At 45.1% G+C, this 22082-nt stretch overlaps 1 protein-coding gene across 1 annotated transcript in view; it reads left to right on the top strand.

The window, feature by feature from the left end:
• The window catches only part of COL22A1 (collagen type XXII alpha 1 chain), a 1010593-nt gene that overhangs the window by 788208 nt on the left and 200303 nt on the right, over window positions 1-22082 (top strand). Inside the window, exons 32-33 of the mRNA XM_085604869.1 lie at window positions 2484-2525; window positions 5491-5523. Of these exons, the coding sequence (XP_085460995.1) occupies window positions 2484-2525; window positions 5491-5523 (75 nt within the window). The remainder of the gene's footprint in view (window positions 1-2483; window positions 2526-5490; window positions 5524-22082) is intronic.

Raw genomic sequence — 22082 nt, forward strand, 5'->3', positions numbered from 1 at the left:
ACCACTTTTATTTACCTCGTAAGAAACAATGACATCTGTCTTAACCTTAGTGCTTTAAGGATGAACACCCAGAGTGTATGATTTGATTGCGACACCTTCAAAAGTCGGGTGTTGGGATTTAATCAAAAACATAACATTTTAGATGACGCCATAAACAAGTCTTCGGCTTTGTCTCTAAACCAGATGCTGCAAGAAAGTAAAATGTATACAGATTTTCTCTATATAATGCCAACATTAATGAAATACAGGAATATGGGCTTGCGCCCTGGAAGACACTTTGCAATTTCATGAAGTGCGTGGAAAGCCTGCCAAATACTGTATTATTACTGAAAATCAATTTGGAGTTCTCTCAAAAAGGTTATTCTGATAAGAACTCAATTTGTGTGCCATATTTACAATGAAAGTGACCCAGTGCGTGCCGCAAGCCATTTGGCTGCGCTGCGCTGCACTGAGGCATTTTCAAAGCACAGGGATGCAACATATTTACAACAATATGTTGCACCTCTGTGCTTGCCCCTGCGTGGCGCACAATCGGCTGCCATGCGCCGGTGCAGGCACGTTTGAACCATGGTGCAAGGATGCCTGCGTCGTGGGGACAATCAATTGAGGTGATCTCCTCTTTCCATGCGTGCTGTAGAATGCAGCACGCATTCAAACAGGAAAAAAACAGGAAAAGAACTGTGTAGCTTTGTTAAGTGTAGCATTCTGGCGCATTTCCAGGGTTACAATTTCTCGTAAATCTGGAAATGCATCAGAAAACATGGGTAGTGCGTGGGAACACCCACAGTAACATCCATGTCACGCCCTTTACATGCAAAGTGTTGCATGAGGATGGGCGATATTTACAAGCACACGTAAAGCCACGCAATGTGGCTTTATGTGTCCTTGCAAATATTGTGCAGTAGGTTGCACCACCGATGCGTCACGCTATGTGACGTACCCATAGCGCAAGGGGCTTGTAAATAAGCCCCTTTGTTTTCAACCTATTTGAGAACTGTGAACATCTACTTGTTAAGAATACCAATAGTCCAGTGTAAAAAAAAAAAAAAGTACATCTGCACCAGCAGAGACACTTTATAAGTTTCAGGAATTCAGAAAAGTTCCTAGAACTAGAAATATGCTTGAAAAGTTTGTCAGTTACAGGTTTTTTAGACGTTAGCATGTTTGGCAGCAATATAAAAAAAAAAATCACGTATTTTTGCAAGTATGAAAATGTGCATGGCAAGTGGAAATCCATGTATTTTTTTTCTTTCTTTCTGCATGGGGAAATGTTTTCCCATTAGAAAAAAACTTTCCTTTAAATCTTCTCCACTTTTGGGGGTGTTTCCTTCTCTTTCACACTCTGAACAAAATGTACTCCAGCCCTTGTTAGCAGTGCATTTCTGACATTTTCTAGGGTTGGCAGGGGGCAGTAAGTCTTTTGATGTGCAAACACAGAGGACTTTCCATCCCTGTGTCACCCATCCCATCTTCCTTCCACATCTGACAGTAGATTTGCTCACACATAGATATGAGTATGAGTGTATTTATAAGGAGGGCAAACCCAACTTTGGAGAATACCAAAAGTAACTGTGCATTCATAAAACAATAAGATTGAGTGAGTTACACGTACACGTGGACATTGCTCTGTGACTCAGGTCCAAACGTGTCCAATGATTTTGAAAAAAGTACGTTTGTGGGAGCCTTTCACAGCTGGGTACTTCATTTAATTTCAGCTGGGTAGTTCATTTAATTTGCTGTTAATTCGATAGAATAGAAATTGCATTCAAACCAAAAGCCAATAATGATTTTGAAAAGACCATTTGCTGCTTAGCTGCTTAGGTAATTGCAGTGGGTAATAACATTTTATGGTTTCTTTGAAGTTTCTAAGAATTCTCTCTGTAAACGTTGACTTTATTAGCAATTTACATGGACTACTACACACTTAATATTGAGTGGATGACATTCAAACATTGCCTGCATAGTTTACAAACTTCGCATTACGCTCATTTCTCAAACTTTGCAAAACTTAATTAGCAACCAATAATTCTCGGCAGAAAAAAGTTTCTGTCTAAGAATTTCTTAGCAGACACATTTTTGTTAGAGCCTACTCGTAAAGCCTTAGTTTGGGCATTTTGAACTGCATAGTTCATCCAAAACATGCATTGTTTTGAAGAAAACAGTGTCAAATATTTAGTTGAAAAATCTCACAATATTGCACAACCCTAATATTGAAAAATATATGGTAATTGGTTCAGCTTAAACATGTAGTGGTAACATTTAGTAAAACAGTGTCTGTCCCTGTGCATAAAACATCCAAATGGTATTGCTACTACCTATATATACGTACGACTATATCATGCATACTCAAGGAATTCTATGACTATGAAAAGAGTGCACGGCCATAGGTTGAGCACTAACGCATTGAAACTCCAAAGTGGCTTGCCATAATTTGTGTGTGTGTGTTTTACTGGATTTTTTAAATCATGTTCTTTCCCTCCTAGGGTGAATTTGGTCCGGTTGGTCCACCCGGTGTTCCTGGGAAGGTAAGTAGCAACAAAACAAAGGAAGCAATGGGGAATTTTGAGGGAAAAGGTCAGATAGATACATTGCTCACCCTTTGACTCATGACCTGCAAATTATAATTCGCGAATCCTCAATTTATTTGATATGAAGAGCGAAAATGACACATTGCTTCTTCTGAAAACACAAACATTTATCAGGCAACCATGCCAACAACCAGCCCATCACACATATTTCCTCTAATAGAATGATAATCAAACATTAGCTAACTCATTGGTGATGCTCCACTCCTCACTGACAATGGTGTCCCCTTCCTACTTCCACTTCTTGAAGTGCTATCAGCCTTTGACCCCATCAACCCAAAAGGATGCATGTCCTTTCAACAAGCATAAACCTGTCCAAAGAAATATCTCCAGATTCCAGCGGATGTATGACGTAACAACGCATGTCTTTACAACGCGTGCAGTTACATCGCGGTTTTTACAATGAATGCGATGTAACCACGCGATGCCATTACAACGCAAGTCTTTACATCGACTTGCGCTAGATGGCGTGCTAACATTAGAAAAGCGTAATTTACTATTCCAACTCCAGTCCACTTAACAGTAGGGAAGGTGTTGGGATAGTAAACTACACTATTTGTAATGTTAGCACGCCATCTAGCGCAAGTCGATGTAAAGACTTGCGTTGTAATGGCATCGGGTGGTTACATCGCGTTCGTTGTAAAAGTTTTGTTGTAATGGTAGTGCGTTGTAAAAGTTTCGTTGTAAAGGTTGTTTACCGATTCCAGCGGATACAAATGACATACTTAGCACCTTATTGATCCATCAAGTGTCCAACCAATACATGGACATTCATGACTTCTCCATTTACGAGAATGCTGATGGGTCTCACAAAGAAAATTTGTACCAGCAACAATATCAAACATCTCAAGCTCCACCACATCTTCATCCAGGATATCCTAGTCCTAAACATCGTCTGACAAAAATGAGTAGGTTTGCTATTTTTATCTCTAATGGGGCAATATTTTGCTAAGTTATATTTAGGACACAATATTTATAATAGGAAAAACATCCTACATTTAATATTCTGTATGATATCCCCCCTCCTCCCATCAATGCGCCAATTTAAAATACACCATCATCAACTTCCTTATTAACAATAATTCCAGAAAAGTTCAATTACGGGAATGGAAAACTGACTTCAACATGGAATGTGAAATCACTTGGATCCAAGAATGGCCAAAATATCCCATTCAGAAGTCATATCCCCAAAAAACAGTTGTAAAGTTAACACTGTCCCACTGTAAAACAAACCCTCCCACCTTTAAGCACATATCATAACAACAATGGAAGCACTCATAGTGTCCTACCAGAATGATGGAGATGCCATGGTCATTGGTGCCCTGACTCACCCCTTGTTTCACTGAAGAGCATCTTGTCCTGACTCCTCAAAAGGGCACCGACTTATCACCACGCCAATTCAACATGTCACAACAGCACTGGTTCCATCTACATGTCCACATCCTCTGCAATACCTGTTGTATTTCATCTACAAATTAGTAAGTATCAACAAACCGCTCAGGCAACCTAAAAGAATCCACATCTCATGTGGCCCCTAAAATGTGCAAAGCCTTGTTAGACTTGAAAATCAAAATGTGAAAAAAGGCAAGAGACCAGAATACAAACCTTCTCAAACTGTACATCCAGGATATGGAATAATAAACCAAACCATCTCACCTCCACTTCTGAAAATAACCGAAAACACATCACTACAAAGATCATCTAATTTAGGCACAATATGGATCCTCCAAGCTTCTTGTTACATATAGTGTTCTTGATGAGAGCCCCCTTGTTATGTTCAGGATCATGAATCCTTTGCCATCTCTACACCGTGCTATAGTGGTTCCTAACTATGGCCCTAGTTATGATGGAGGTCGGTCGGACCTCTGACCGCCATTGCAGCAGACAGGAGACTGCCCGACAATGAGTAGGCGGTATCATCCGCCCAATTAGGATGAGACCACCATGTAGGCGGTTGAAAGGGCTTTCTTCTTCTGAGGCATGTTCTGCAGGCCTGGAAAAGAGCCACAGCACAAGCAGCAGTAGAAAAAAAAACCTTTGTGGGCATCTGGTCTGTCCCCGTGACCTATGCGGTCCGACCCCCTGCATCCAAATGTGGCAGTCAGAATGGTGGCCTGTATGTCGGTGAGACCCACCTCCATCGTAAGTAGGCCCTATGTTAGCACCAAATACCACATCACACACATATGTGCTTATAATGAAAGGTACTGTCATTTCTCCCTGCAGTGGTTGGCTGGTGGCTCCTTCGTTCGTTAAAGCATGCATACAATATAAGTAATGTACAGTTTTTGCATACTGTAGTATGAGAACTATGGAATGTTGGCCTCCATTATAGACAAGTGAGTAGCAGATGCCCAACAATGGCTTGTATAGACCTTCTGAACCAGCATTCCAATGTTTCTTCTGGATTAATGTGGAGCATTCTACCCTCACTGGATAGAATGTGCTACATGTTGTTGAGGATAAAAGCCTCATCCTGCTGGGACCTATAACTCTGGTAGAGGGTTTTTATCAACCAGTGTAGCGCATGACAGTGGCTTAGAATGCTATAACATTCTGTTTAGATTTCGGAACACGTGACAATAGGCTCACATTTTTATAAAATTTAGGCCGCATCTTGAATCACTGTTAGAGTGGTTAGTAATGTGTGATTGGGGGAGACATGGATATAAAACATTGGAACAGAACTCATATGTGAGTCAACTAAAAATGAAAAGTGAAAGAGACTGAGCCAAGAAAAAAAGTCAATTAAAAGGTTTCCGGTGGACGTTAGAACTGTAAAAGTCTATATTGGAATAAAGAAATGTTTACAATAAAGAATACAATGTATTTGAAAGTGCATGACACAATTAATGGGACACTTTCGTATGTACGTGAGCTCTCAATGCTTTTCCTTCTTATCCAGGTGGAAGTAATTGAAGCAGAGCCCGGGATCCGGGTGAGTAATGTAAAGAGTTCTCAAAGAGCCACTTGCTAACAATTACTTTTGAAGCACTTGGTGATACTTCATTTTATATGCTTAGCACTCTGTCTGGCTGGCGCGAAGCCCGGTCATTACTGTAAAGTAGCAGTGACCTTCTAAAGCGGAACAGATTCTGGAAGACACAGCAATACTGTTACTTCTGCATAATGGACTATCGCAATGACGCTGTTGCCAGGCACAGAGCCTGTTGCCCTAGGTTACCCATCCCTCTGCATTCCCAAGGTAACAGTCAAAAGGGGACACTTCCTGGAGTTACTGCAGATCCTCTGCTTGACCATGTTAGGCTGCCCTTTGAAATGACTTTGTGATTTGTGGTGTTTTAAATTTAGTGTAAAATTGTTCCCTGCAACTCACCATTAGGCTAAAAGGGAAATAGAAGCAAAGTCAATAGAAGATAGACACCTACCAAACACTGCACTAAAAGCTTTACCTCAACGACCTGAGTAGGCATATACGCAGACTTCACAGTCCACGGGACCTAAATGTCTTACCGACCAGTTCTGTCACTATACGACCCACTAGGGTTGGGATCTTCCAGTGCCAATCTTCTGAAGCCCCCAGCCCTTCAGACTTTAATCCCAGGGCAGAGAGTCCTTCGTGATGCTGGGCACCAGAGCTCTCTTTACTGAAACTGAAGCCAAATTCAAAAAGTGACAGAAGTCTTGGCTCCTCCTTGCCCTGGACTCTCTCTGCCACTTCTTAATATAGCCATTCATCTACCTCTCCTTTCTTTTCTAGTGCCTTTGCGTAATTCTTCATGTGGGTCCTAAGCTTAGCGCTAGGATGCCTGAGTGCGAGTGAGAGTGTACTCTATGGGGCATATTTACAAAGACTTAACGCCACCAGAACTTCTATTTTTGAGACGTTCTGGTTGCTCTAAGTCCTTTGCCTTATTTAGAAGGTGGCGTTAAGCCACTTAATGCCGCCTTCTAAATAATTTCCTTATTCACGTAGCATTTAGCATGAAGGAGGCGTGCAATGGTTATTGCAGTGGGCGATCCGGCGCAACACCCATTGCTTTATGGCGCTGTCCCCTAGTTACAAGGGTGGCATAAATTTGTGGCAGCCCCAAAAATAAGACCAGCTAAAATCTGGTCTGAACCTGGCACAACGAGGAGGAGGAGAAATTATCAATTTCTCCTTGTTTTTGCTATTTCTATATGTGTTGCATTCTGCTGCGCACATAGAAACATCAAATCGCAATTAGTGATTGTTCATGTGCAAGAATGGGTCCCTTCCTGCACATAAACAATCATTAAACAATGACGAGTTGCAACTTCTATGTGTGCTGCAAAATGCAGCACACATAGAAGTTACAAATCGCCATTAATGATTGTTTATGTGCAGGAAGGGACACCTTCCTGCACATGAACAATCATTCCCTGCAACGCAGGCACCCTTGCACTGAGGTGCAAGGACGCCTGTGTTGGCACTAGGCAGCTGAATTTAGCGCCAGCGCTAAGGGAAACACAGTTGTGCGCTATATTATTGTAAATGCGACGCATCCCTGCATTTTGAACCTGTCGGAGCATGGCATTAGCAATTTTGGCTTAACAAGGCACTCCGGCAGATTCCTTGTAAATATGCCCCTATAAGTTTTTATTCATTCATTCTTTTCCTCAGAAATGAAGGCCTAAAATCATATCATTAGTCAAGTACAAATGGAAAAGCTTTGCTTAGTTTTTTCTTTTGTTTGGCTGACACATTGATTTCAGAGCTCTAATAATATAGACAACAGTAAGAAAGCTCTTAATTTTTAACAATAATAAAGGGGCTTTTACATAAGCCCCTATTTTTTTTTTCTTTTACTTTTACCTGTTTATTTGCAAACTGTTCTCACCGTACCTGCTTGCTCTTGAAGTTCATGCGCGACTGGACTGAGGCCGAACACGCTGGCTCCACATTTATTTAGAGATAATTATATTGATTCGTGGATAAGCCGTTTCACACATGAGATATTTATCTGCAAATTCCTTCTTTCATTAGTTAGACAAAGTCTTGAAAATGCAGAGTAATTCCACAAGTTGACGCTGTGTTTCATACAGCAACCACTAGATGGCAACATAGGCCAACAGCATTGAAAGTGAGAGCCTCTGCCCGTGTCTGCGACATTTTCCCAATAGCATGCAACCTCCTTCAAGTTCCTTAATTTGAGATAACAACTTTTCTGTTTAAACACCCTCTCGTCTCACATGTTACATCTTTGTGTCCCGAAGGCCATAGTAAATTAGTTTGAAATTCTTGCGAGTTAATCTTCAGCATTCGTTGTCACAAACTCAAACTTTAATGATGTGTCATTGTAACATTTTAGCACATTTAAATGAGACGGCCTGTCATTTCGCTGGCTCTGAAACAGACCCTTTGTTTTGGATGCCAGTTAAACATCTTGGGTTGAAAACCTTCAGGATATTAAAGTGAACTGCAGTCCATATTTAAAAGGTTTATTGGTTCTGCTTCTGCAGTCTGCTTTGGTGTGTTCTGTAAAATTGAGCTTTTAGTACATGGCTCTGTGAACCACCCACCTGAGAACTTTGTAAGAGGGGAGAGCATTCATGAGAGGAGGGGTGCAACAACGAGAATGAGAAAGAGACAAAAATGAAAGAAGGCAAAGTAAAGAGACGAGTAAAAGGGAAACACAAGGAAAGAAGGGAAAAGAAGAAAGTTACAAAGAATGAGAAATGAAAGATAAAGACAATGAAAGGAAAGGGGCAAAAAGAGAACAACGGGAAAGAAAAAGAAGAAAACATTTTAAAAAGGGGGGAAAGAAAGGGTAGATGAAAAAAGGAAAGGGTAAATTTGGTTTACCCCTCACTGTCAACACCCCTGGGAAAAGTAACTCTCAGCAACAAGCAGGGTCTTTATTATTATTTTTATTTCATTAGGGCTCCTTCGGAAATGCTGGGGATACATGTCACTTTTGTGGAAAATTCCTTCAGAAATATTCCTGCAAAAAAGCACAATTCAGAAATTTTGAAAGTAGTCTTTAAAGAAGAAAATCCCCTCAACCTCAACTTAACAAAGGCCCCCGGAGCCCATGCAGTGCAGGCCGAGCCCACGCTCTCCAGGGCCCCCCTCGGCACAGTCTCCAGGCCCGAGAGCTCCTGAGTGAGTCTGGAGCAGGCCCCTCAATGTACTTTGCAGAGGGACCCCCTCACTCCTCTCATGGACACTTCAATCACTCAATCAGCATTTGTAGAGCGCGTCACTGTCACCCATGGGGTTGCTGGGGTGCGAGGTCTCCGTCAAAAAGCCAGATCTTGAGGAAACAGCGGTAAGAGGGAAGAAATGAGCAGAAGAAGGCAAAGCAGAGGGCAGAAAAATTAGCAGAAAAGGCATAATAGAAGACAGAAAAACGAGCAGAAAAGACAAAACAAAGGGCAGAAAAACAAGCAGAAGAGGTAAAATAGAGAAAAAGACGGCAAAATAGAGGAAAGAAAAAGAAGCAGAAAAGGCCAAAGAGGGCAAACATTTTTGTAGAAAAGGCAAAACAGAGGGCAGAAAAATGAGGAGAATAGGCAAAACAGAGCAACATAGGGCAAAAGAGAGGGCAGAAAAACTAGCAGAAAAGGCAAAATAGAGGGCAGAAAAACAAGCAGAAAAAGGCAAAACAGAGGGCAGAAAAACAAGCAGAAAAAGGCAAAACAGAGGGCAGAAAAATAAGTGGAAAAGGCAAAACAGAGCATGAAACTAGCAGATGAGGCACAAACAGAGGGTCGCAGGTAGACAGGCAGCAGAAGGTAGTGGATTGCAGGAAAGCTGGACAGGAGAACTGTCGCAGGGGAGCTGGCATGAGGACACTTCTAAGGTCAGTTATACCTGCGCCCTGTGCCCACTCAGTGTCTTAGACGTGTAAGAATGTTTTAGTGGTACAGTTCAAAGTTAGGGGCATTTTCTTTTTCTGGCTGCTTCCTTGATTCTCTTTTCAGCTGCATGTCGACCCATGAAAACAATGGTGTCCACCAAAAGTCCAAGAGGGACAAGTCCATGCTAAGAGTGCCTGAAGTTGCAAAGATAGCGCCTTTCCAACCTTGTTTATTTTTTTATTTTGAAAAGTTCACAGACAACACAAACATAAAAATTAATGTTGGCACCTAAAACCACTACTACCCTAATGCAAACAAAGTCTAGGTGCCCAGCCCCCACTCCAGTGCAGCCAGCTGCTTCCATCTCATGGTGTGCCCCAAGCACCTATAAGGAATGCGTCTGGGTCAATTTTACTGTGAGGTAAATTCACATACAATTTTACTGTGGCCGTGCAATAAAATCACCCCAGTACCTGGCAATTATGAGTAAAACTCCACAGAATGCAGAATGACTGTGTGAGGGTGAATTTTCCAGCACTGAAAGCACACAGAATTCACCATTTCATGGGGTTTTCCCATATACAGGCAGGGGCCGGTGTGGGGGATGAGGAAGGGTGACAGAGGTAGCAGGGGAGAGAAGGGGAAGATTTTTTCTGATAGGATGAACATTTTATGCATCCCCCTGTTAGAAAAAAAAAAGCAGGAGAGTTAGATGTTGCTGGAGGTAATCCATCAAGCAATTTTTCCAGTCGTGTTTGGTTCTTCCACGCCACGTCAAAGCGGTGAGAAAAAAATACAATAAATAATCAGGTGGAGCAAAATTAACACATTAAATCATGCATTAATTTCACTTCACCAAGGTTATAATCCAGCCTCGTTGGGTTCTGAGCTGAGGGCAGTGACAACAATTTAAATAAAATACCTCCCCTCTGAACATGAACTTTTGACTGCACAAAATCTATATCACTTTCTGTGTTAGGATTTCATTGTTTCATTGACATATGGAGCAAACACATCACACTTGTAATTGGTCCCTTACCACCAAATGCAACTTCAGCTGCTGTGGACTTAAAATGTTTACAAGGTTAACACCAACCTCCCCAAGTACAGATTGCATCCATAATGCACAGAAGATGCTTTGCAAGTGATTCGTAAAGACATCCATAACCTGCACCAATAGATGTTGATCGTCACAGATCAGCAATCCACAGGCCTTTCCAAGAGGACTTCTAGAAACTTACAACAGTCACATACTTCCATGAGTACTTCTGGTAGAGTTTTGAGGATTCCCAAAAATGTCTACGCGAAGGGCTTTCTGCACACAGAACTCTTTCTAATGTGCATGGTGGAATACCATCTTATTTTAGGGTGTTCATATTCTTTCTCTGTTCTTTATTTACAGTCCCTCATACAGTGCTGGCTGCCTCATAAACAAGCATTTGCAATGTAATAGGTCTCGCATTTGCGAGAGTTGGAGCAATTGGCATTGTAAATGACAACGCTACTTATTTATGTGTTTTGAAAAGCTGCAAGCGGTGCATAAACAAGCACTATGTACTTATAGTCCTTGCTTATGAGAAGCAAGGCTTCCAGTAACTGCGCCTTTGCGCTTTCCTTAGGTGTCACAGAAGCAGATACTGCCTGCTTCTTCCTGAAAGATACAAATAATCAGAAGATGGCATCCCAAACAGGAGTTAAACATCTCTGCTGGCAGAGGTTCTTACCCTCCTTTAGCACCTAGAGAGGGGGGCAGAGTATGGCAAGAATGCGTACAAAGACCAAACTATGAATTTTGGCAAAGCATCATTCAAAACTGGGCAAGTTGGCAAGTAAGGAACCTGAACAATACTTAGGACAAAAAGTTTGTGTTCAAGTAAAACCAAGATTCTGTCCAGTAACCTCACTTTGAGGAGATTTTACCATGTCACCTGCTCAATACAGCCAGTTAGAACTAACAAGGTTTTTTGGGTGGCTTGGACAACAGAAAACAATATGGCCTAACTGACAAAAAGTTCAATCTGATAGTTCCAGTCACAAAAAAGTGAAAAAAATATAAACAGTAGTAACTACATTTTAAGGGACCCACTGAGACAGTGTGAGGTAGAGGTGAAGGGCCTTGGATTTAATTCAGAGGCTGACAGATGAAGTTTGTTTCTGCACACAGCACATGTAACTTTGGGAATATTCAAGAGAACTGCTAGGCAGAAGTTCAGTTCTGGGATTGTCAGTAAATATTTCCAAATGTTTGATCCTGTTTATTGATCAAACTAGGAAGTTTACAAAGTATGGTGCAGCCACACAGACGTTTGACAACATTTTAATTACAGATAGGTGCAAAGATTTTTAACCATGCCTTAAAATCCACATAACAGATCACTCAATGCTGCTGTCAGCATTTCTACACCCAAACATGTAGCAAAGCAACTGTGGCCATTTGCCCTGCATCCCTTTGGTACCTAAAGGCATAGTTAAAACTGTAACAACCAAAGCATAAGGTTCACGAAGCTGAACATTAACTAGGTCTTGTTTTTTCTGTGGGACCTTATTTAATGATCTCAGGGACACGGGTTGGTGAGTAGTGAAGTCAGAAACGTCACTTTAGATGAGAAGAGAGCAACCAACACAATTCCTGTTACAACGAAAGATAATTCACACATCGACACTGCCTGGTCCTTTCCAAAGACATCTCCCTTGGCTATAGACTGAAGCAACGAGTAGGCGATCTGACCAGCAACACCAGTCACCAAAACGCAGATCTCTTCAGACTGTAAAAAAAGGAAAAATAATACAGAAAACTCCATGCAAGCCTACTATACATAGAAATGCTTGTCATGTGCCTGCTTCAAAGGGAGCTGTTCTATAAAATGAAACTCTCACGTAAATTCTGGACAAATAACCATAGGAGAAAAAAAAACAGTCTTGCTCACGTTGGATCTGCTGTGGGATTCAAACTCAAATATGTATGAGCTACAATCACTCCATGTAAGACTGAGGGAAATATGTAACTGCTTTTTCTCTGTAACTGGTGCACACTCTGGGATCAATGGAGAAACCGAAAGCAGAAAATTAACTGGTGCTCTTAGTACAATTTGAAACATGTTTGTAAATAACACATGGGAACTGACATAAGTAATGCAGTAAATGCAAACTTGTGCCATGCAGGTGTGGACTGGGAACCAAAAGCTGTTCTGGCAAAAGTGCTCAGCACCAGCCTCATCCTTGTCACTCTTGATCTGTCTTTCCCGCCATTCTGTGTCTCTGTGGTCTTTCTCCATCACCTCTCTCTGCTTATGAACCCTGCTGGAATGAACTCTGAGGAGCTGGAGAAAGAATAATCGAAGCTCTAGCCTCCAATGGCTCCACCCGCCCTGAGATACACCGCTATCAAACAGTCAATGAGCTAACTGGACATGCCCTGACATCTCATATACATTTATAAAACGCTCACTCTGAGCCAAATTGTCTAAGTGACAAGAGAGACACTGATGCTGCAGAACACCTTTTAACTGGAACTTGCTACAACACAGCCTGCTAGCTCCAAATACTAAATGTATATTTCCGTAGCTTTACAGAACAAGAGTGCGCTTTAAACTACAAGGGGAAGAGCAATGGTCAACTAATGGTGAAATAAAAATAATTTTTGAACTTCTTGCGATCTGAATTTGAAGTTGGGCTCCTAGATGAGATACAGGCAGCTGGATCTCAAAATCTGGTTCGGGATGTAGAGAAATTTTTTTTTTAAATGTAAGTAGCCACAAAAGGTTTAGGGTGGTTGTTAGGCAAAACGTCACTGCATACTACAAAGAAGATTTTTTTTTAAAGCAAGCTGTGTAAAACACATAACAAGCATATTTGTAAGGGGCAGTTTAACCGATGAGGAATGACAGATGTTAATTGTTACCCAACTCAGTGGTAGTCGAGTTGTCCACCTTGTAAGGTAAAAAGGCTGAATAGAGTAGCTGGGATTCGAGCCTCTGGCCATGAGCATACATCCCAATCGATCCCTGAAGAGGATGCACTGATACTAAATCACCAGACTCATCTACGAAACCTAAATTCATGCTGTAATGCAATGTAAAGAGGTTTTTTGGGGGGGATTAATTTTATACAAAAAAACTCCAATATAAACAGCCACTGTGTCTTAGTGGTCTACTCAGGATTGCTGCTTTCACAATTTGTTAGGAGACAGAAATTACAGGAGAGGACAAACACCTACTTTAGGACAGCAGCTGCTTGAAGTTTATAAAACTATTCATATAAAAACGGAAGGAGTCTGCGCTCCACAGGAATATTTTAGTTGCAGCTGCTTGTTTGCACCAATGCACTTAATTTGCCTTTATAATTCATTGAATTGTAATATTAAATCGCATCATATGCTTTGGAAAACGATCGAACAGTTTAAACACATGGGGGCATATCAGCAACAACCGGCGATAATTATCGCTAAGCGCACTTAGCGCTAGGATAATTATCGCCGGCTAGCGTGGATTTTTATCGCTGAGATAGCGTGCTATTAGCAACGCTCATCTCAAAAGCGATAAAAATCCTCACGCTAACTGCCTAACGTGAGATTATCGCTGAAAACCCAGCGATAATCTCACGCAATGTGGCGTTAGTTTGTTGAAAGGGCCCCACAAACTTAGCCATGATATCCACCTTCCATAGGATATCATGGCTAAGTCAGTCCTGAAGCAGGCGTAAGGAAAGTAGCGATAACAGGGGTTATCGCTACTTTTTTTGCCGCTATGCTTCATAGCGTGGGGCTTGATGATAGGAGAAATGTCGCTTAGCGACATTTCTCCTGTCATGTCGGGTCAGGACTGCCCACTTTGCATCTCATTAGAGATGCAAAGCTGCGCGTTTGGAATTCCTACGCTAACGCAAGTATTCACGCGTTAGCGTGAGCTTGCTAATTAGGCGATAAAATTATCGCCGATTTTCGGCCGAAAATAATTCTATCGCCTCGCCTTACTGATATGCCCCATGTTTTGTAACCGTCAAGAAGCACAAATTAGGAAAACGCAGACCACGTGTGTTCTTGAAAGACTGGTTTCACTTAACCCTAAATAGGTTCTTGTCAACATTCCCTGGCAGACTAGCAAGCAGAGGTTTATTGTGCAGCACACTACATAAATAGTTGCCTAATACACATAGATTACACGCTCTCAGAGAGAACGGGAAAGTGGTAAAACTGATAAAAGAGACGTATATTGCATCCCACTCTGGGAAAAGTTTAAGCAGAGACAATGGCAGCCATGTTATTTAGTAAATAATTGTCTCATGCGGGTTCCGTCCTGCCTGCAGCTTGTTAAATAAATAAACAATGGTGACAAAGACAAGACTGGAAGGAGCAGGAGAGACGCAACGATGAAAGCACGAAGGAAGGACATGTATCCAGATATGATTATCCGCCACTTTGTTTATTAAATAATTGCCTCATACACGGTCCCTCCTGCCTGCAGCCTGTTAAATAAACAAAGATGAGGAGGGCAAAATGGGATGGGGCAGGAGAGACGCAACAATTGGTGCAAGATGAAAAGAAGGAAAAATACCTTCTCTTCGACCGGCTGCGAGCGCTGTTTTCTATGGTACTGATAAGAGGAGAAACCTCCACTTCCACCGTAGAGCGTGCGTGGAACAGTATGCAGCTTGGGTGACTTGGTGCGCATGGAGCACGACAACGCGATGGGGAGGGAGACGCAACAATTGTTGCAAGATAAGAAAACAGGGAAAAAAAAAACTTTCTCTTAGACCAGATGCGAGCGCCATTTTCTATGGTAGTGATAAGAGGAAAAACCTCTATGTTCATCATAGAGCGTGCGAGGAATAGTATGCAGCTTGGGAGAATTTGCTGGCACCCAGCACGACGGGACTTTATAAATAGCTTTTGAAGGCTAAATAACCAACGCCGTGCTAGGTGTTGTGGTGGCAAAGTGAAACAAGTAGTCCCTAAATGAATAGACAACAGCTAGCAGCGGAACTAGATGGTAGTTGGCCGGTGCTGCTTCCTGCAAAACGGAGGCAAAACGGAAGTGACGTATGGGATCAAAAGCCAACCATAAGCCAGATAAGAAGACCAATGCCAGAATCAACCAATGTCAAGCGAAATTACCCTCCATATTGTGTTTACTATAGGTCTTGCGACAGCGCATGCGCTGTCTACGCGAGACCTAAAAAGTGGTGGGTGGGGGAAAGGGTGCAGGGGGAGCGCGGGAGAGGGCGCGAGGTAGGGGGGACTATAATAATAATAGCATTTTTAAAAAAAATTGTAACCTACCTGCTGCCAGCTACCTCCCTCTTCGCTTCTCGGTGCTGGGATTTCCTTGCCCCAGCAGACACTCTGAGTATGTCACAGACTCCCTATAAAACCTCCACGCTGCAGAGCAGCGTGGGGATTGGCCTGAGCTGGCTGGAAAGACCCTCCGCTTTGGTAAGGGAGTCTGTGGGATTTCTCTAACCTGGCTGTTCAGTACAGCCGGGTTAGAGAAACCTAAGTGCGCATTTGTATTTTGGATTGCCTAAATCGGCCAGCCAAACACATATGCACACTTAGAGAATGCATATAGCACTCCTCCTGTCCCCTCCCATGCTCCAGCCCTGTCCATCCCAGCACACACTGATTGAGCCAGTGGCTTACTAATAAAATTATTTTAAAAAAGTTTTTATTTTTTTGCTGCTGGCTCTGAGCCAGTGGAGTGATACTCCTCTGCCATTGCGGATGAGCCGCACCTGCCCTCCTCCCTTCATTGCATTTTTGTTTGTCTCCACCTCATTGCTCTCCCTCGCACGTTCTGAGCTCTATGTTTGTATCTTCCCCCTTTACTCCTTCCCCATCCATGCATTCTCTCTCTCACTTCTCCCTCTTCTCAATGCTGGACTTTCATCACATGATCGAGAAATCCTGCTTAGAAAACAAAATGGACCACTTATCTCCAGTGCTTCCTTTTAAGAACACATCCGGTGGAACAGTGGTAGGAAGAAGCTGATCTCAGGCCAGGTCAAGGGTCATGGGATCTGTTGTAGGCGTTGTGTACCTATTGTTCCTATGATCACTGCTGTAGACGTTCTAATTCTGGAACACATCACAATCAATCAATCAATCAATCAGGGGTTTTAAAGCGCGCTACTCACCCGTGAGGGTCTCAAGGCGCTGGGGTGTTGCATCTCCGGATCAGTTGAAGAGCCAGGTCTTGAGACTCCTCCTGAAGGTGTGCAGCGTGGGGGAGCATCTGATGTTGCCTAGGAGCTCGTTCCAGGCCTTTGCTGCGACGTAGGAGCAGGCTCTTTCACCTGCTCTGTTTCTGCAGATGCGTGGGGTGTCTGCCAGGACGAGGTCAGCGGAGCGGAGGTTCCTTTTGGGTACACGGAAGGAGACTCTTTCGTTGAGGTATTTGGGTCTGATGTTGTGGAGGTCTAGGATCCTCTCTGCCCACCAGGAAACAGGGCCCGTACAGGTTAGACGGGCACTCTAGACATCTGCACACCTCACCAGCGCTGAGAAATGGTAGCGCATGATTGGTGTACGTTGTGTGGCTTGCCGCCAAAGCAGAGAGCTTGGGATCTCATGGCGTGCGACTGATATGAGGTGCGACCCGAACTAATGACCTTGTGATCACTGCTTTATGAAGGGACATAGGTTCAAATAAGCTGTCTCATTGTGAAGACTTGTTTTTGGGAACAGAGCCTGCTGACCCAAGAAGGGCTTCATCCCTCAGGAAAGGCCTCACCAGTGTCCGTGGGCTGCGTCAAATGCACACAACCACCTTAGCATTTTGACTGAACATAAAGCACAGGGCAACCCATCTATCGCCCATGTTCAGAGATTCCTAGGGTCTGTGCATCTGCCCAGAGCACACCTACCAGGGTCTGAGGAAACCCAGGCAGAAAAGTCTGAATGATTCCAACCACCACGATATTCAGTGGAATCCTGTCAGCCGCGCCCAAAGGAGACCTGAAAAGCGATTGTCTGCGTTTCTGTCCATAGGTCTTGAAGTACTCTGTTAGTACCCAAGCTTCTGTGGAGATAATTCCGGAGTTTACTGTAGTGACACTTTACCCTACACATACTAAAACCCTTATAATCAGTAACTAGAGCCTTCATTTTGTTGACTGTAGGAAATCTATGCGCAGGCTATGCAGAAGAATAGCTTTTGCTTAGTTTGGAAAACAATAAGTGCAAGGGTTCAAAGTTTTCCTTCATAGCCCACAGTGCTCACCGGTGCCGAGGTTGCCAAATACCAAACCATTTGATGCACCTCACACCATGGTCACAGGCCTGCACTCTCCCCGACAGCTCCTGCGATCAGCTGCTGCCTCTGAGCCCCCGCCGTGCGAGTTCAAGTCTGCTGCTCTGTGCCCTGAGTACTGCTATTGTGTTTTTTTCACTGTAATTTTTGCTTGCCTGCTCGCCTTTCTACTTTCTGTGCCACTGTAACATTCATGTTTTATTTTTCTTGCCTCTGCACTCTAAGCCCCTCCCCTCTCCCCGCGCAAGTTCCTGCCTCCCAGCTGAGCGTCCCTCCCCTCCCCTATATAATGCAGACCGCTGCGCGGTCACTCCGCTGGCGTGCCAAAGGCGTGCCTAAGGCAAGCCTGTCTGCGCCCGTCCGCGACCCGGACGCGACCAGTGACAGGAACCCTGGCTCTCCTAGGACCCACCGCTACGACTCTACCACCCTCAACGAACTCAACCCGGGATTACACATCGACTGCGCAACAGCCTCACCGATCACCACCCATGCAGAGCCTGCCACAGACCCTTCACCATCAACAACAACGCCACCACCACCGAAGGCTCGCCCGACGCACACACCGCCAACACCCTGACTTGCGTCCTCCTCAACGTGTGATCCCTACACATCACGCAGTAGAGGTCTGGGACCTGATCGGCACCCTCTCACCCGACGTCGCCTTCTTCAAAGAAACCTGGACCAACGCCACCTCCGGCCCCGACATCGCCACTGCCATCCCTGACGGCTACAAGGTCCAGAAAAGAGACCGCCCCCACCACTCAGGAGGAGGACTCACCATCGCACACAAGACCCTCCTCCTACTCTCCACTTCCAGCACGAGTGAACCCCACTCCGACACAGAACACCTCCACTTCCAGATCCAGCCCAGCCCCAGGACCACGCTATGCGGCACCCTCATCTACAGACCGCCGGGCCCACGCACCCAGGCTGCGAACACCATCGCCAAGATCGCCGCACCCCACGCAATCGCATCCTCTGACTACATCCTCCTCGGGGACCTGAATTTCCACCTCGACAACCGCAGTGACCCCCCACTCCATCACCCTTGCCAACCTCGGACAGAAACAGCTGGTCCGCACACCGATGCACAAAGCTGGCCACACTCTGGACACTATCTTCTGGGGAGGAACCAACATCTGGTTCAACCAAACCACCCAGCCGCCCTAGACAGACCAACACTGCGTCCATTTCACCTTCAACACCACCAGCGCACCCAAGCCCATCCTGCGACCGCCACAAAGAAACTGGAGCAAGGTCACAGAGGAACTCCTCACCACCACCCTCCGCCAAGGTCCCCCCGGCACATCGACTGACACCAACTCCGCAGCCACAGAACTCCACCACTGGATCACCTGCTGCGCCGACACACTCGCACCCCTCCAGCACCCCGCCAAGCAACGCCTGCTGAAGGCCACCTGGTTCACCACGGGACTACAGGAAGCCAGGCGCTCATGCAGATGCCTAGAGAAAACCTGGCGAAACCAGAAAAACACGGAAGCACAGAACACCCACAGGAACGCCCTGAAGGAACACCACCAGTGCATCAGGGACACCAAACGGACCTTAATGAAAGACAAAATCCGGGCCAACTCGACCAACGCCAAGGAACTGTTCAGCATCATACAGCAGCTCTCTAAACCACTCTGCAAAGCCACAGACATCACACCCTTCCAGCAACTCTGCGACAAGCTCAGCACATACTTCCACCATAAGATCAAAGACCTCTACGACAACTTCAGCGAACCAACGCAGAACATCATCCCCCCCATCGTAGCCGACCAGCCTACAATCTTGACCCGGAAGCCCACCACCATCAAACTTATCACTGCGACCATGCACAAAACCCACTCATGAGCCCCCCACACACCCCTTCCACCTCACATATTCCACAGGGCCGCCGCCGCCGATCGCACCAGAACTGGAACGGACCATCAGCGTCTTCTTCACGTCCGGCACCTTCCCAGATAACTGGAAGCGGGCAGAGGTTAAACCCCTCCTCAAGAAGCCCTCGGCCGACCCTATGGATCTGAAAAACTACCGGCCCATCTCCTTCCTCCTTTCACAGCCAAAGTCACCGAGAGACTTGTGAACACCCAGCTGACCACCTTCATCGAAGATAACTCCATCCTAGATGCCTCTCAGTCCAGATTCCACAGCAACCACAGCACCGAGACCGCTCTCCTCGCCGCCACAAATGACATCCGCCTGCTACTTGACCAGGGACACACCGTCATCCTGCTAGACCTCTCCGCAGCTTTCGACACTGTCTCCCATCACACCCTTGCAGCCAGACTTCATGACGCCGGGGTGCAAGGAGCTGCCCTTGACTGGATCTGATCTTTTTTTTCCGGCAGAACCCAGAGGTTCAGACTCCCGCCCTTCCTCTCTGAACCCACCGACATCAACTGCGGAGTACTCCAGGGCTCATTTCTTAGCCCCACGCTCTTCAACACCTACATGGCCCCCCTCGCCGTTATTGTCAGACAGCATGGCCTCAGCATCGTATCCTACACAGACGACACCCAACTCATCCTCTCACTCACGAAGGACCCCATTGACATCAGACTCCGCTTCTAGGAGGGTATGAAGAACAGGGCAAACCGGATGAACGACAGCTGCCTCAAGCTCAACGCTGAAAAAACAGAGGTTCTCATCCTCGGACCCTGCAACTCCGCCTGGGACAACTCCTGGTGGCCCTCCGCCCTTGGGAACCCCCCCCCAGACCACGCACACAACCTCGGCATCATCCTCGACTCCTCCCTCGCCATTAACCACCAGGTCAACGCCATTGCCTCCACCTGCTTCAACTGCCTGAGCTGAGCATCCTCCGGAAAGGCCTTCAAATGGATCCCCCCCCCAACTGCAGGAGGACCGTCACCCACACGCTCGTTACCAGCAGATTGGACTACGGCAACGCCCTATACGCCAGAATCAACAGATCTCTCCTACACAGACTCCAGACCATCCAAAATGCCACCACCAGACTCGTCCTCGGGACCCCACGCCACAAGCACATGACCTAACACCTTCGAGACCTCCACTGGCTCCCGGTTGAGAAGAGGGTCACCTTCAAACTCCTCACCCACGCCTACAAAGCCCTCAACAACATCGGACCCAAGTACCTCAACGATAGACTCTCCTTCCACGCACCCAAGAGGAACCTCCGTTCCACCGACCTCGCCCTGGCAGAGGTCCCCCGCATCCACAGGAGCAAAACAGGTGGCAGAGCTTTCTCCTCCATCACAGCCAAGACCTGGAACGAGCTCCCTGTCAACATCAGATGCGCGCAAACCCTGCACATCTTCAGGAAGGACCTCAAGACCTGGCTCTTCGACTGACCTGGAGCCCCCCCAGCGCCTTGAGACCCACTCACGGCTGAGTAGCACCCTTTATAAACTCCTGATTGATTGATACCTTTTTTCTTCCACTACCGTCCACCCCTGGCTGTTTATATCACAGCCTCTTTTTTTTTTATCTCTCCTTTCTCCTTTTATCACTGTTTTGCCATCCCTCTCCTTCTTTCGCTCCCTTCTTTTCCCTCTCTTGCTCTGGGTCAAAGTCTGCTCATGAAAGTTATATATCAGTCCACAGAACTGACTGCAGGCGCCCATCCTCTGCAGCCCCCAGCACCAATTGAGCACTGCCATTGGCCAACAAGCATTGGGAATGCATCGGTTTTGCTTGTGCAATGAATAAAGAGCTGTTTTCATCAATCATCGTCCACGGGAAGGAATTAACTCCCTGACAGAAGTGGAGCGGATGTAGTGCAGCGGGCAGAGTTGCTGACTTGAGACTTGGGGGTCCCGGTTCAAGTCTCTGCAGCGCCAGTCTGGCATCTGGTGATTTTCTGCAAAGCATGGAATCTCTCCGGGTAATAAATTGTTATCTCAATATGCTGCAAGAGTAAAAGGCAAAACTTTATGAAAATACAGTTCCACCAAACCAGATGTTAACAGTATTTAGGTGGTGGTAAACTGATAAGAGAAGCAGAGGAGGAACAAACATTGGTAAATGCAGGAAAATTTACTACAGCCAATAGAAATGAAGGAAAGGTAAGTGGCACGCACAGGAACCAAAGAGAAGCCAGGAAAGAGAGGAAGGTAAGTCCCTGTTAAGTTTATATTAACAACAATAGATTTCTCGATTTAGGCAAAACCTAAAAATAGGAGCTAAACATCCTCAACAGCCTGGTTACAGGGCTCACGAATGCCAATTACATTCTCCTAAAAAGGTGTTCTTTGGTCCAACCTTTGCTAGATTGCTTTTCTGCTTTATTCGAGGAAGCGAACAAAAATGTATGCATTCCATATTTTATCCACCTAAAATACCTCATTTACATTTAGGTTATATTAATCCTGTTTCACACTTCGAAGATGCATTCCCAAATGTGTAGAAGTGAATCTGCTGACTGAGTTGTGATGGAGAGAATATCTAACAATTGAAAAACAGAAAAAAACAG

Source organism: Triturus cristatus, chromosome 5_1 (assembly GCF_964204655.1).
Source record: "Triturus cristatus chromosome 5_1, aTriCri1.1, whole genome shotgun sequence".
NCBI classification, from domain to species: Eukaryota; Metazoa; Chordata; class Amphibia; order Caudata; family Salamandridae; genus Triturus; species Triturus cristatus.